The sequence below is a fragment of the Camponotus floridanus genome, unplaced genomic scaffold, assembly GCF_003227725.1.
Source record: "Camponotus floridanus strain SB8 unplaced genomic scaffold, Cflo_v7.5 scaffold39, whole genome shotgun sequence".
Lineage (NCBI taxonomy): Eukaryota > Metazoa > Arthropoda > Insecta > Hymenoptera > Formicidae > Camponotus > Camponotus floridanus.
The window spans coordinates 1,229,538-1,245,641 of NW_020229536.1; the positions used below are offsets into that span (position 1 = coordinate 1,229,538).

Sequence of the window (16,104 nt, forward strand, 5' to 3'; positions counted from 1 at the left end):
GGATCGACCGTGTCTGCAGTAACGTACAAGCGAGTTAAATACTGTGAATCAAATAATATACATATTCTATGCATACTTTTCTAATATATTTAACTCTTTTATGTACATATTTTTCTTTCTACACGGTTTTTTTCTAATAACGCGATTTCTTATTATTGTGAAATGTATCTGTCACATAAAAAGAGATATCTTTTGCATTCGTGTATTTTTTAATACGATTTTTTTTAAATAATGGTATTTTAATACATAGAATTTGACGGCGATTTTTTCCATTCTTACACAAATCATTTTAACGTGTAAAAAGAGTTGGATTGGTAAACGATACAAAAGTATTCTTTTTTTATAAAAAAAAAATGCGTAATTCTACTTTCTACAAGAAATATTCTGCTGTAGATATTAAGAATGTAAAAGTTATAACTTAGAAAATTAATAATAAGCAGAATAATTCTTGTAGAAAGCAGAATTACGCATTTTTTTAATAAAAAAAGAATACTTTTGTATCTTTACCAATCCAACTCTTTTTACGCATTAAAATGATTTGTGTAAGAATGAAAAAAATCGCCGTCAAATTCTATGTATTAAAAAATCATTATTTAAAAAAAAATCGTATTAAAAAATACACGAATGCAAAAGATATCTCTTTTTATGTGGCAGATACGTTTCACAATAATAAGAAATCGCGTTATTAGAAAAAAACCGTGTAGAAAGAAAAATATGTACATAAAAAAGTTAAATATATTAGAAAAGTATGCATAGAATATGTATATTATTTAATTCACAGTATTTAACTCGCTTGTACGTTACTGCAGACACGGTCGATCCAAGCAGCTGTCATCTATGAATCATTCAATTGATTACAGTTGCAGTCGGTAATTGATCTCTAATGGTAAAAGGTTGTTACAACCATTATGATTCACCCTGTATATATATATATATATATATATATATATATATATATATATAATTATTTGATAAGAAAACAAATTAATTCTACTTCATTCTTTCATTCGCTGTTATACTTTTATAATATATTACTCGTTTATTTATATATTGCTCGTTATATATTGCTCGTTTATCTTCATCCAACTCTCAATCTTCAGATTTTTTTTCTGTTATAAAAATTTATCAAAAGTTGTCAATAACTTGCATCATCAATTAGATTATTATTGAAAACGACTAACTATAAATAAATTTTCGTGACTATCAAATAAACTCGAGATAAAAAAATAATTAAAGAAAAATGACATTACCAATCGATTCGACAGTATTGAATATTAATATTAAGAGTTATTTTATCATACAAATATTTTAATTTACTCAGTTATTACTTTGTTTTTAGAAATATAAACATTTTTTATGAAGCTATTTCAAGAATAATAAAACGCTTTATTGCGTAAAAAATTTGTGTTTTGTTACCGACAATGCAAAGACTTATTTACCTACAGTAACGCGCAGCAAATTTCTTCAAGTTACACTAACTTCCCTAAAGCTATCCACACAGTATCAAGTCGTCCAAATTTAAACTATTTTTGTCACAAACATCTTTTACTAACACCGTTAGGCACGGAAAGATGGCTAAAAGTCGTGTCTTATGATCCGAATTGAATGATTTTTTAGTCTTGTCCATATGATGACTAGAAGATGACTTGATTCATGAACATATATAAATTATCGACACTCGGCAATAGAAATACACGCAATAAATGGACTATTTTTCATTTATCCGTCTAATTTTAAATAAACTTTAATATTCTTAATCCCAACAAGGAATCCAAATTATTAAATAAATTATTTTAATTCAGTTTGTCAAAAATTAAACTGATAAACAGTGATACCAGGAAGAGGATCGCTGTGCGTAGCACATGTACATGGCTCTCTGATTGTTTACGTGTGAGCAGCGGTTTCTTTCTGACGCTACTGCTTTTAAAAGGAAAATAATACACTTTAGAGATTGTATACTAATACTAGTTCTTTATATACATTTTATAATAAATATTGAATACGAATTAAGTTAAGAGTGGCTCATCGCAAAGTGGCAAGCAAAGAAATATTATATCTTTTTAAATTATTATACCCCATTATGTCTTTTATATATTATTTCTTTCGATAAAGCGAGAAAATGTTTTATAGACTTTATAGACATGTTTTCGTTTTGTCAAAAAAATAACTTAGAAAAACATTTTTTATAAATATAATATGCTGTGTGAGTAGCATTGTTGCGATTAAAGATATACGAAATATTTTAATCATTCAAAAATATTTTAATTATTCATTTATTATTTTATCATTAAAAAACATATCTTTTATATATTTCCAAGTATAATGAATAAAAACATTTTTATTTTATAAAATCATTATTTTATTACCGACAAGGATTGAGGTAAAACTTTCTTTTTAATACTATATCTCATCGATAATGATACTTCATTATTGTTTGTATATTTCGCGTTCAAATTTTAATAAGAGAAAATTTATACAATATACTTAATTAAAAATTTAATATGAATAAATATATTAACAAATTAATAAAATATATTTTAGTAAAAAAAAAACAAATTAATACAATATATGTATATACATATATTCCAAAATAAAGTTATAATTATAATTAACAATTTATATATAAATGTAACAATATTATTTTTTAAGAATCATTTCATCATTGTAATTTCATCTATCTTTTAGACACTTCTCAATAGAAGCATTATTATTTAATCCTTAGTCAAAATATAGAGTCAACATATGATGTGACGCCAAATTGACATCAAAAATTAAATATTGAAATAAAATTAGAATTAAATTGGAATTTAATTGAACTGACATCAAAATTACAAATTTTTAACGAATCTTCGGTTATTATTTTGACATAATTTTAATGTTAAACCAAAATTAATTATATCAAATTTATTAAAAAAAAAAACAAAACGAATATATTAAAACATTTATAAGAAATTTGATGACATGTAAATACAATAGTAATAAAAACGCAATGGATATCTTTTTAATTATAAATTGAAATAAATATTAAATACCACATATTAAAAACTAAAAACTAAATATCGTGTATGCATTACAGTTTATTTTATCAGAGAATGATGCAATGTGGACTTGAAGCAAAGATAAACACAAAAAATGCTTCTCAAGTCTATAATTACCTTGGAATAAATAAATTATAACCCATATAGCACAGAAGCTTGCTGCAACGTTACTGCAATGTTACAATATTACTCACTGCAGTGTAATGTTGCTGCACTAATGCAGAGACATTATTTTGTAATATTACTTTGGCAATGTTGTAGCAACGTTTTAACATAGCGAAAATGTATAACATGTGTTTCTTTACTTGCCGCTACGCGGTGACACCCAATTTAACTAACTCGTATTCGAATTCATTTAAGATGGATATAAGGTCACAAAGGATTAATGTAGTAATTATATTTCTTGTGTCAGTTTAATTTCTGGCGATAAACTGACTTGATTTACTTAATCCTAATGAGGGATCTAGATTATTAAACAAATAATTTGTTTAATAATCTGGATCCTTTATTGGATTTCAGAATATTAAACAGATTTTTCTTAATTGAAAATAGAAAATAATAGAAAATAATTAATTTATTGCACATATTAAAATATTCTGATGTCGAATGTATGTAAAATAATTATATGTAATATTATTGAGATAAATATTTAAGAAACATCTAATAAAAACACTAATAGATGTTTTTTTAAAGGCATTTTTTCCTATCTTTCTGAAACACGGCTTTTTATATTTTCAAAGTTTATTTATTAAATTTAAAACGGTGTCTGCATTTGTAGCAAAACGCGTTTTAATATTACAAATACGTTGCACCGTAACATTGCTGCAATATTGCATTGCAATATTTCTACAAGCGGACATTTTACCGCTGCTGCAATATTGCAGCAACGTTGCAGCAATATTTTGCAACATTTCTGCAATGTTGCAATCTTGCAAAGAAATATTTCTGCAATGTTGCTGCAATATTTCTGTGCCGTATGGGAATCCATGATACTTAGTTTCTAGTTTTTATTAAAACATTTATAAGAAATTTAATAAGAAATACATTATAATCCATGACTTTCCAGTTTTAATAAGAAATACATAATCCATGATACTTTCCAATTTTAATAAGAAATACATTATAATCCATGATAGTTTCTAGTTTTTATTATCTAATATTTAATTTTTATTTCAGTTTATAATTATCTAATATTTAATATCTAATTTATAATTATTTAATATTTAATATCTAATTTATAATTACCTATTATCTAATATTTAATTTTTATTTCAGTTTGAACGATACGTGTATATATATAATGTGTTTCTAATATCCCAACCAGCAGAGAATGTTTTGTAAATATATTTTTAATATTTATTATTCATTAATTGTACATTTGTACAATTTATTACAAATATAATATTTATTTAATGTTTATTTAATATTTATTTTTTATGAAACATTCGTTTAAAATAGCAATTTAGAGAAAATATTAATGTTTATTTAATATTTATTTAATATATATTTTTACATTTGCGTTAACATTACTTTTTGTTTTCAATAATGATTTTAAAAAATATTTATGTGATGCTTATTTAATTTCTATTTTATATTAATTATACCAAATATAATATAATTTATTAAAATATTTATTTAACAATTATTAAACATTAATTTAATATTTATTTGGGTGGGCTATAGTATACGTTGCGCATACTATAAATAAATGCGCGCATATGCGTGAAACGGAACGCAGCCAATTAATATTCACCATCATCAAATATAAAATATTTTTATAATCATAATTAAATTTCCTGCAAAGACACAACAGTAGTCAAAAGACACAACAGTAGTGTCTTGTGCTAAGTCCACGCAAACAACAATCATAAGACGCGTCTTATATTGTATTAGTATTAAACAATAAAAATTTAAGTTAGCATGTATATCAGTAGTAAATTTTATTTATATTATAGATTATAGAATAAACCTATATAAAACAATATTTTTTCAACGTTAAATATGTATTTCTTAATTATTGAAAAAACATTTTAAATACATTTATTTAATAATAAATATACGTTTTCTAAACATTAAAAATATATATTCAACCGTTTTAAAATAAATATTTATCAAATATTAATAAAACATTTTTTCAAATGTTAAAATAAATATTTTTGTAATGAATAAAAGAGGACTTAACCCATGATTTAAACGTTTTTAAAAATGTTTTTAAAAACATTTTTCAAACATTTTTAAAAACATTGCCTGCTGAATGGGATTATTGTATTTAAATTTAAATTTCTTATGAATATTTTAATATATATATATATATATATATATATATATATATATATATAATCTCAGCTATTATGAAACATTCAAAAATATTAAATCGTTTTTGCAGTATCTCAACTTTCAATTCGATTCAATAGGTAACTGTTCAGCTCAGATGTCAAATCGATCTTAAACTGACATTATACTTGTGTCTTTCTTTCTCAATTTAAATTTTGATTATGCTATCTTAATAGTAGTTGATTATTTTTCATATTATTTAAATCTTCTTTAAAAAAATTTATGAAAATAGATAAAAAAATACACCCGCCAAGTATTTTATAAAGAATATCCAACTGATGTGTGTATATATTAAATAAGAAAATTTAAACAAATAACAAATTATTAAACAATGTTAAAAATGAATTATTTAAAAAATTAATTATACGTTATCAATTTATAATTGACGCTGATTATAAATAAGATTTTAAGACATTAATTCGCAACAATATGTTTTTTATATAATATATATGTGTGTGTATAATTTCTTGCAAATTCTTTCTTTGCATAAAATAAATTTAAATTAAAATAAAAAATAAAAATGTGATATATTTAGATCACATTAAGACATAATATTATTTTATTTACATATATGAGACATTATATAATCACAAATAAAATCACATCCATTATACTACATTATTATATTACATTATTATTATTATGTACAATAAAATATTTTTATGTATTTATTCGGATAAAGCAAGATTATACAGGTACATTAGACATTTTAATAACTTAATTGAAATCATGAATAATTTGTTTGAATTGATTTGAAAAAATTGGAATATATTAACGACAAAAGGTTACAATTAGTACTATAAATCAATATTTAACACTATTATTAGATGTAATCATTCTTTACGTATGTATGTGTTTTATTTTGTTAAATATTTTAATGTGTGTAACAAGAAGTGATTACATCTTTCGTTATATTCTTTCGCAAGTTATTTTTAGAACGACAGCTATTGTTATTCAATAGATATGTATATATGTGTATATATATATATGAGTGTTTGCTCATCCATTCATCTTTTATCTCTTACATTAGTGATGCTTTGAAAGAAAAAATATATGAGTTTGATTGAAATAAGATAAGAGAAATTATCACTTTTAAAATGAATTAAATCTCGAAATTTTATGATTGTATCACTTTGATTCGAATCGATTAAAAATCAACATTATGTAAGAAAGATGCTATTAAATTTTTTATTATAGCTTTATATATAATTCTAGATATATTTTAATTGAAAATATATTTGTGAAAATATATTTGTGAAAATATATTTATGAAAATATATTTGTGAAATATTCAGATAATTTTAATTTTTTTAATGGCTACTTTAATTTGAAATGATATGCATTTTGGAATATGCAAAATCAATATATGCACGTCAATTATTTTTTATTGTATTTAATGTCATGCTATTGCGTCGTATCGTAATAACTCATGTATTACTAAGATATAACTCATCTACCACTTTGTGTCTAAAACCGCACGACACGTGCAATTATTGCTACATTGTTTCATCACGAAAGTTTAATTCTTCGCTATTAAATGGAAAGTGTCTGACTGCAATCGGAGTTATTTTGCACTTAACTGAGAGATCTTAAACAAAGTAGGATAACATATTGTATTATCATATTATACGCCATTTTATCACAATTTTCATGATTTAACAAAACAAGAATAATCAAGTTACTATGTGTTTATTAAAATGTACAAATGAAAATTAAGGCATTTATATACATTTCTTTTACATTGTATATAAAAAGAAATATAACAAAGGATGTATTGACGAAAAAATTGATTTGCTCTGCATTCTTATTGTCGAACGTTGTGAAACCGCGTAAAAATGCTATACACGCAAATATTACGAAGAGTAAAGTTAATCTGAATATGTACTTTAAGCTATGTTGCATTAATACATTCTGTTTTTTTCATAAAACTACTTGAGGAAGCCATTTTTTGCAGGCTTATGTGCTGCAAAATATAAACTTGTTCATATTCTACGTAAAGAATTTAAAAAGAAGACTTAAAAAGAATCTATCTTTTTATTTTCATAGGCCAAATGCTTTTGATGTAGATTCTCTCAATTAAATATAAATATAAATACATATATATCGATATTTCATATATAAATTATTATGGTATTTCAATGTACATAAGTTTAATACTTTTAATATGTGTACCCAGCAAACACTAAATAACAGTTATATAACTGTTAGTTATAATTTCTCCCTCAACAATGTAACAGTTACATAACATGTAACAGTTATATTGTTGAGTGGGAAATTACAACTAACAATTATATAAATGTTACTTGGTATTTGCTGGGTATGTGTTATGTTTTATTTTATTACATACTTTATTAATGAATATACAATTATTTTATCACATACTTTATTAATAAATATACAATTTCTCTGCATATTTACTCATAATTATAAATATTTTAAAATTTACTCCCCTTAGAATAGTGTTCGATCGATCGATCAGGAAGAGAAATTTTTTTATCCTGATTGGTCAATTTAAATACTACTCTACTCTAAGGAGAAAATTTTGAAACGTAACAGCAGCGGAACGCAATTAACACGCTACATAAATAACTTCCGTGTTACTCGTTTCAATGTTGTTGGCTGGTAAGACGTGGACTCCGCACTTTAACACCATGCAACTCTTTCTAATAGCATTCAACATTCACCAAGTATTTACGAATATCATCGAAAGGCGTCTGATAATTAATTGTGAGTAGGCTGGATTTTTTTGCGTGAAGTGATAGTTAATACAGTAATGTAGATACAAAGCACAAAAATTCTGGTGGATCTAAGTGGGCAATAAAGGTAGATTATACATATAGAGTGAGTGGAAAATAAATGTATATATTTATTAATGGATTTTCAAAGATGAAAAAAAGAAATTAAACAGCAAAATTTCTACAACAGATTATTTACAATTATTAGAAATTTTGCGCGACCGATTAATGACATTTCTTATTCAACCAAGCACGTTAATGTTACGTCACGCATGCGCGAAAACACACGGTCTAAACATTGTAGCTACTATTTGATTGCTATATCCGTATATATATGTATATATATATACATAGTAATAGCGTTCGTTTCTCATTTGGTGGGGGAAATATATGTTCATGATCTGACGACCATTAAGCAACTTCGAGCGAATCGCTTGTACCGGCTACAGCTTCGTTGTCGACTATCCACGTGGCAATTTAGGCAAAAAGGTTTCCAGCAAAAAGTGTCATTTACATTCATCGAAAAATACCGTTATAGAGCAATGGCATCACACGTAACGGATTTCTATAATGGCAAGAGTGTATTTATTACTGGTGGCACCGGATTCGTCGGTATCTGCTTAATAGAAAAACTCCTGAGATGTTGCCACGGCGTCAAAAATATTTATCTGCTAATACGACCAAAAAAGGGAAAAGAAATCACGGAAAGACTGGAGGAATTGACGAAGAATTCGGTAATTACCATATCCATACCAAAGATGTCAAACTCAGGTCTTTTCATTTTTTTATTTTTTTTTATTTTTCATTTTTACTCGATACTATGTTTATATTTCATTTATTATTCTTTGTATTTTAATTGTAACTTTTTTGTATAGGTCTTTAATAGAATGAGGGAGGAAAAGCAAACTGATTTGTTTAAGAAACTAATCGCAGTTAGCGGAGATGTTGGCGAAGAAAATTTAGGATTGTCGTTGGAAGATCGAACAACTTTGATAAATAATGTACAAATTGTTTTTCATTCTGCTGCTACATTAGACTTTGAAGCCGATCTGAAGAATACAACAAATATTAATTTGTTAGGAACTCGTAGAATTGTTGAACTCTGCCAGGAAATTAAGAACTTTAAGGTGAATGTAATATTTACTGTGGACAAAGATATATTTTGCAGAAAAATTGCATATTACATTATATATATTTTTTTTTATCAATTTATTTCACCAATTTATCTTATAACTTTTATTATATTTAATATTTAGGTGCTGGTTCATGTCTCTAGTGCATATGTTAATTCAACATTATATGATGTTGATGAGATAATATATCCTGCGCCTGCAGATGTAAATACATTTTTGAAATTGGTTAAGTCTTTGGATACAGCTGCCTTAGATACAAAAACACCAGAGATATTAAAAGATCATCCAAATCCTTATACATTCACTAAACATTTGGCTGAACATGAAGTGCTAAATGGAGGAATTCCAGCATCTATTGTACGTCCTTCGATGAGTAAGTTTATGCTTGCTTATCCAACATATATTATTATTTATATTATAATCTTAAATCTTATTTTATATATTTAGTAATAGGAGCATGGCAAGAACCAGTTCCAGGATGGACAATATCAAAAAATGGACCACAAGGTTTCTTAATGGGTGCTAGTAAGGGTATTGTAAGAAGATTGCCAATTGGAGAAAATCTTGTTTATGATTACATTCCAGTAGATATAGTAGTGAATAATCTTATTGTTGCGGCTTATAATGTTGATCGGGATAGGTAATTCTAAATACAAAAATTTTATGCATTTTTTACGAAAATATAGTGATTTTATTTAATGTTAAAATATAGTGATTTTATTTAATGTTAATAATTATTTCGGAAATAATGTATAATTTTAGCGACAAAGGATTAAAGGTATATCACTGTACATCTAGTACCTGCAATGCTTTCAAATGGCAAGATGTTAATGAGGAAATTAACAAGTATTTACATAAATATCCATTACGAAGTGCTGTTTGGTATCCATATCTCAAATTTTTACCATCGCTTTTCTTGTTTAAAATTTCGGCCATCTTTGTTCATTTTATTCCTGCTTATATTTTGGATACAATTACACGATTATGTGGAGGTCGTCCGATGTAAGTTTTATTTTGAGATGAACAGTTATATATCATATACATAACAGTTATATATCATATAAATATATCTTGTTATAAAATTTTTTTAAATTTAATTATAATATTTATTATGTTTTTTAGTTTGGTTCGTTTACATACAAATGTTAACAAATCGTTAGGACGTCTTGAGAAATTTATTTTCCAAGAATGGAGATTTAATAATCCATGTATGTTACAATTGCATGAATCATTATCTCCAGATGATCAAAAATTATTTACATTAGACATCAAGTCATTGATCTGGAAAGACTACATGCTGGATTTGATACTAGGTGTTAGAGTGTATCTTCATAATGAGTCACCGAAATCTTTACCGAAAGCACGTTCTAAGGATAAAATGTAAGCAAATATAAAACATTTTTCTTAAGCAGGATTAAATACTAGTTATTATGTAAACATGCATTTATATATATATATTATATTCCAGATTGATGATTGCTCATTTGGGTTTACAAGCTGCTCTATTAGGTCTGATCTGGTGGTTGGTTAAAATTTTGTTTGCTTCAACATGGACAAAAACTGGTTTAATTGTACCAATAACATATTTACTCTTTGATCAATTATAAGCAACATTTAAATAAGCCCATTTTCAGTTGAGTAAATCAATAATATCGAATATAAAATTAATATATAATTAATATACAATTTATTTACGCAAACAGAGGCACATAAATATTGTCATTATATAAATTTTTATATAAATATCCTGTCTTTTTATATATTTAATACAATTATCAAATGTTTTTGCATTTTATATTTAAACTTTGGATATGTTCTTTCTCTTTATAAATATCTAGAACACTTAAAATTGATTTAATTCACATATTGCTTAGGAGCATATTGATAACATTATGTGCTGTTACATTATAGATTATTTAGAAGAGATAGAGCTGGATAATATTTGGAAACGTCGATTTATTTATATAAACACGATAATAATATTAAAGGAGTTGCTCTATAGAAGTTTAAGGAGTGAAAACATCTGAAATATTCAAAACAATTTAAATTAAAAAGATATTCATTAAATTCGAAAGAATTAAAATATTTATAACAAGTGTTTATGTTACACGAAGTTCAATATTGTTCAATGTTGTGATTATTCCTTCAAATAAAATGTAATGGTATTTCTGAAGTCGAATAGTAAAATATATTGGAATATTTTTTATAATTTAAAATACTTATATACATAAACTACTGATGAAACGCATATAATATATGGTATATGTTAGGTATCTTTCCTTTTCCTGTTTGATCAAAATTATCATAAATTATTATAAACTTTTCCAGTTATTTATTATACTATATTATATAACTCTTTATTAATTTCTTGCCCCCAGTTATTTATTTATTATATTATATAACTTTATTAATTTTTGTAGGATCATGCTATCATGGGTTCATGCTATTTTAAGGACAAGTATTTTTATATTAAAAAATTATTTAAATTTATATATTTTTTTTAATTCATAAATATTTATTTTATTATTCAATGTTATTATTATTCAGTACTATTATTTTATTATTCAATGTTTAATTTTAGCTGATCAGAAAGATAATGAAATAGTTTATAGAGCAATAATATCCGTTTCATCTTATAATAACAATAAAAACCTATTATAACATGAATAAGATATATAATCAATAATACAAATATCTATGTATAATATTAATTTTAGTTCTACAAGGTAACATTGATATACATATAGGATGCTTCGCTCCTTAATCTTTTTAGAATTTTTAAGTATATTATCATCAACTTATTATATTATCATATATTTTAGCGCCATATAAGTATATATTTTTTATACTTTTAATGCAGTAAATAATGGTGATGGATGTCATAGATATTTATCAAAAAATATTTAAATTGTTTACAATATTGTAGCATTTTATTTGCGTTATTCATATGTGAGTGTGTGTGTGTGTGTGCGCGCGCGCGCGCGCGTGTGTGTGTGTGCGTGCGTGTGTGCGTATATGTATCAATACATGAATCAAAGTCCAGAACAGTCAAATATTTCCGAAAGTATTTGCCAAAAAAATATTTCAAATAAAAGTTATAGAGAAATCCAACTTTAAATGATGGAATAGTTGAATAATTAAAGTATTATTTTGATTTCGAATCACTTTATCAACATATGAAGTTAAAGAATTTTTTTATAAAAATTTCATTTTTATTGCATTTTCTTATAGTTGATGTCGAAATGCTTTTTCAAAATAGTATGATTAAATTTTCTTTTGTTAAGAATTTCTTGTCATATGCATAACATAAATAGATAAATTCTATCGTGTGCTTTCTACATAGACGCATATTGGATGTTGGATCACCAATATTAGCATTGAATCAGATGAATATAATTTAGATGAATATTTTCATGAACCACGTAACCTACACATTATTCGCGAATATATGTCCGTCTAAGGAACAATTCTGATTGAATGTGAAATTTCTTTTTTCATTAAACATCAGAAAAAATAGTATAGAACTTTTCGACTCATTTTTCATAACCAATTCTCAGTATTTGTCTCACTCTGTAAGATTGTGTTGTGATATTTTCTTAAAGTATTTTCTTAAAGTTTCAGATATTGATTTTTTACAATAGAGAGAGAGAGAGAGAAAGAGAGAGATCATTCAAAATATATACATTATTTTAATCAAAATTATAATTTTTACAAATCCTGTAATGTACTTATTATATAAAATTTGCTTTTTAACCGAGTTCTTAGAAAATTTTTTTACATACATATATGAATAAATATATTTGCTATAATAATTTGTGTAATTTAAAAATTATATGGAAATTGCATCTTTGATAAAACAAGAAAAAATATTTAAATGCATTATTTGTACCTTGGTATTACGTCAAGGTAGAACTTTAGTTTTTTATTAAGAAAACTTTTTTGTTGCACTTTGATTAAAATCAAACTAGATTATTTTACAAGTTTTAAATCCAAACAATAATAAATTATATAGAATAAGACAAGTTTGGTACCTATTATATGTAAATTAACGCTTTTTTTCTTCTTTTTTTTCCTTTTTAATGCATCTGATTGTAAAACATACACATACAACTATGGCTTGTTTGAGAGTATTTGCTATTATAATGATTATATGAATCATAGTGAGATGACGTAAAATCACGTAAGTTTTTTTATCAGAAATAAATTGCATTTAAATATAAATTAATTTTCTCATATACATTCAATTTTAATTATGTGTATTCAATGAATATAAATTGATAAAATATACTAATGTATATAAATTAAAATATTAATGAATTAAAAAGTAAGTTTAAATGTTGGCCAATTGTTATAAGAATTCATTTTCTAGAAGGATATATACATTTATTCTTTGCCAATGTAAAGTTGTTAAAAAGAAATTTTCATCAGATTTTATCAATAACTTTAACATATAAAAGAAATATATCAGTAATATCTTTCATCTCGGTTCCTTGATATTCCTGTTTTATGGAAAAAACTGTTAAAAAAAATAAACGCAAACAAATAAAACAGGATCATAATTTATACATTACAATTTATGCAACACAATAAAAATGCAAGTGTCGTATACACTGTAAATTGATTCTTAAGTAGATTAACTTTTATTATATTGAGAGAAGATATGCACAACGCTGAGACACTGAATAATAAAGATTAAAGTCTAAAACAAAAATCGTTACTTTGTATGTTGTAAATTTTGAAATTTCGGGATTAATTGTAGCAATTTTATTCAAATTCTGTTCGCAATTGAGTGATGTTAGATTTTTTACTTATAGCTACAATAGATATTTTGATTGAAAGAGCAAATTCTCTCATTTAGAATCAGAATTTTTAAAAAATGCCTCGATGACTATGTGAACATAATCTCACGGTTAATCTTTTTTATGTGGAATATCACATTACCTTCATAATAAATACAGCAGAATTTATATAGATACCATATCATATCTAATGAATTAAAAACCAGTTAAGAATTTAAAATAAGAAAATATATATTAAACTATGCAGAAATATGCAAAAGTGATAGATATGTACACATCATATGCACAGGATGTGTACATAAATTATGTACGCAAATCATGGTTATGAACATTTAAATTTTGCTCAGGATACTAAGATTTAATCTCAATTAGCAGAAAAAAAAATATTTTTTATCAATACAGGAAAAATGTTATAAAAATAACAATTGTGCATTGGAGGTTAATTAATTTTTTCTATATTAATATATAGAGAAGAATTTTATATATGTTATTATTGAAAAAATTATATTTCCGAAAGATTATATATAATTCAAGATTATATAATCCAAATAATCTTGGATCTAAAATAATGCAAATTTTTTGAAAATATATTTATAAATCAATTTATATATAATTAAGTAAATAGCCAAAAAACAAAAAAAAATAAACTGTTTTTGGAAGATTTCGTATTAATGTTAATCACATTAAATATTGTCACTTTCCAATGACAACGTTGGTAAAAATATATAATTGATTGATATAAGCGATGTCAAAGAAAAGAAAAGAAACAGAGAGAGGGAGCGAGACAGAGAGAGAGAAAGAGAGAGATTATGCACGTGTGTGTCGATGTAAAATTATAAATAAACATCAAACAAATAAATATGAAAACATAAAAATTAAACATTGAACATTAAATATTGAATCATTTTAAATTTGAATTTATAATCCCTTAAATATTAAATAATTTGTTAATTATATCTATAATACAGATTGAATACATAATGAAATTAGAATTTTAGTTTTGATTTTAATGCTTTGCGCTTTTTATTATACAATCTGCTGTTCAAAAACAATTAAGCATGATGATTTTATTATTCGTTCATAACATTTGATATTTTCAGAAACGGTTTTTATGGTTTCGTGTCATTAAAACTAAATCGAAATTTTTATTAGTTTGATCACAGAATTTGTTCGAGTCTTTTGTGTTCGAAAATTAATTTGTAATAAAAAAATAGTTTATATATATATATATATATATATATATATATATATATATATACATATATATACAGAGCGTCCCAAAACTCATAATCAATTTTTTAAAGACAGATTCCTGGGATCATCTGAAGACGATTTTTTCTCAACGAAAATGTCGAGGCACTAATAATTTTCGAATTATAAGTGATTGGAAATAAGGGGTTTTTCGTAAACTAAGCTTTGTAGAAATAAAATATTAACGAAACCACATTCTTCGATTAATTTTAAATAGAGTTTACTTTGAGTTGAGTTGAGTTTTAATTTGAGGCTTAATTGCAAAGAAATATATGACAAAAGTCGGGAACATGCAAAAAATGATGACCTTCATTGACATTTTCGCTGAGGAAAAATCGTCTCCAAATGATCCCAGGAATCTGTTTTTGAAAGATTGATTATGAGTTTCGGGACACCCTGTATATATATATATATATATATATATATATATATATATATATATATATATATATAATGTGACATCCGATTATATGAATATATCTTAAATATATAAGTTTAATGTCCTAAGAAGGATTATAAGATAAAAAAATCTTCTTTATTGCAGAAATCAAAGAACAACATCTTGGTTGGCCGCTATTTGTGTACCAAGCATACTCCCAAGGTCGCGGGGAATCATTGGGAAGGCCCGAAAGAATTCATTGTTCTTTTTACTGCCGAGTAGTGATGTCATAAATCTCAACTTGAATGCAAAATTATTTCCATATGTAAATATGAATGAAGGTGCATTGTATTTTCGTTAAAATGGACTCGAATATTAAATGATTCGTTGCTCAATCTTGATGAAATTTCTAGAAAACTACTTATTTAAATAAGT

The 16,104-nt window shown here is 24.8% G+C and overlaps 1 protein-coding gene across 2 annotated transcripts; it reads left to right on the forward strand.

Moving 5' to 3' along the window:
- Positions 1 to 8,490: 8,490 nt before the first annotated feature.
- LOC105253388 (putative fatty acyl-CoA reductase CG8306) lies at positions 8,491 to 11,411 on the forward strand. Of its 2 annotated transcripts, XM_020028144.2 has the most exons (8): positions 8,491 to 8,841; positions 8,983 to 9,234; positions 9,364 to 9,613; positions 9,688 to 9,880; positions 10,003 to 10,242; positions 10,363 to 10,620; positions 10,709 to 10,873; positions 11,152 to 11,411. In XM_020028144.2, the coding sequence occupies exons 1-7, from the start codon at positions 8,650 to 8,652 to the stop codon at positions 10,845 to 10,847; spliced, it is 1,524 nt and encodes a 507-aa protein (XP_019883703.1). In that variant the 5' UTR covers positions 8,491 to 8,649; the 3' UTR covers positions 10,848 to 10,873; positions 11,152 to 11,411. The 2 variants fall into 2 exon arrangements, with proteins under 2 accessions (XP_019883703.1, XP_011259694.1); XM_011261392.3 differs by lacking the exon at positions 11,152 to 11,411 and having other exon boundaries at positions 10,709 to 10,974.
- Positions 11,412 to 16,104: the final 4,693 nt, after the last annotated feature.

Coding starts and splice junctions, on each gene's coding strand:
- LOC105253388 (XM_020028144.2), top strand. CDS start 8,650: ATGGCATCACACGTAACGGATTTCTATAATGGCAAGAGTGTATTTATT. Junction 8,842..8,982: donor AGGAATTGACGAAGAATTCG/GTAATTACCATA, acceptor TTTTTTGTATAG/GTCTTTAATAGAATGAGGGA. Junction 10,243..10,362: donor TTATGTGGAGGTCGTCCGAT/GTAAGTTTTATT, acceptor TATGTTTTTTAG/TTTGGTTCGTTTACATACAA.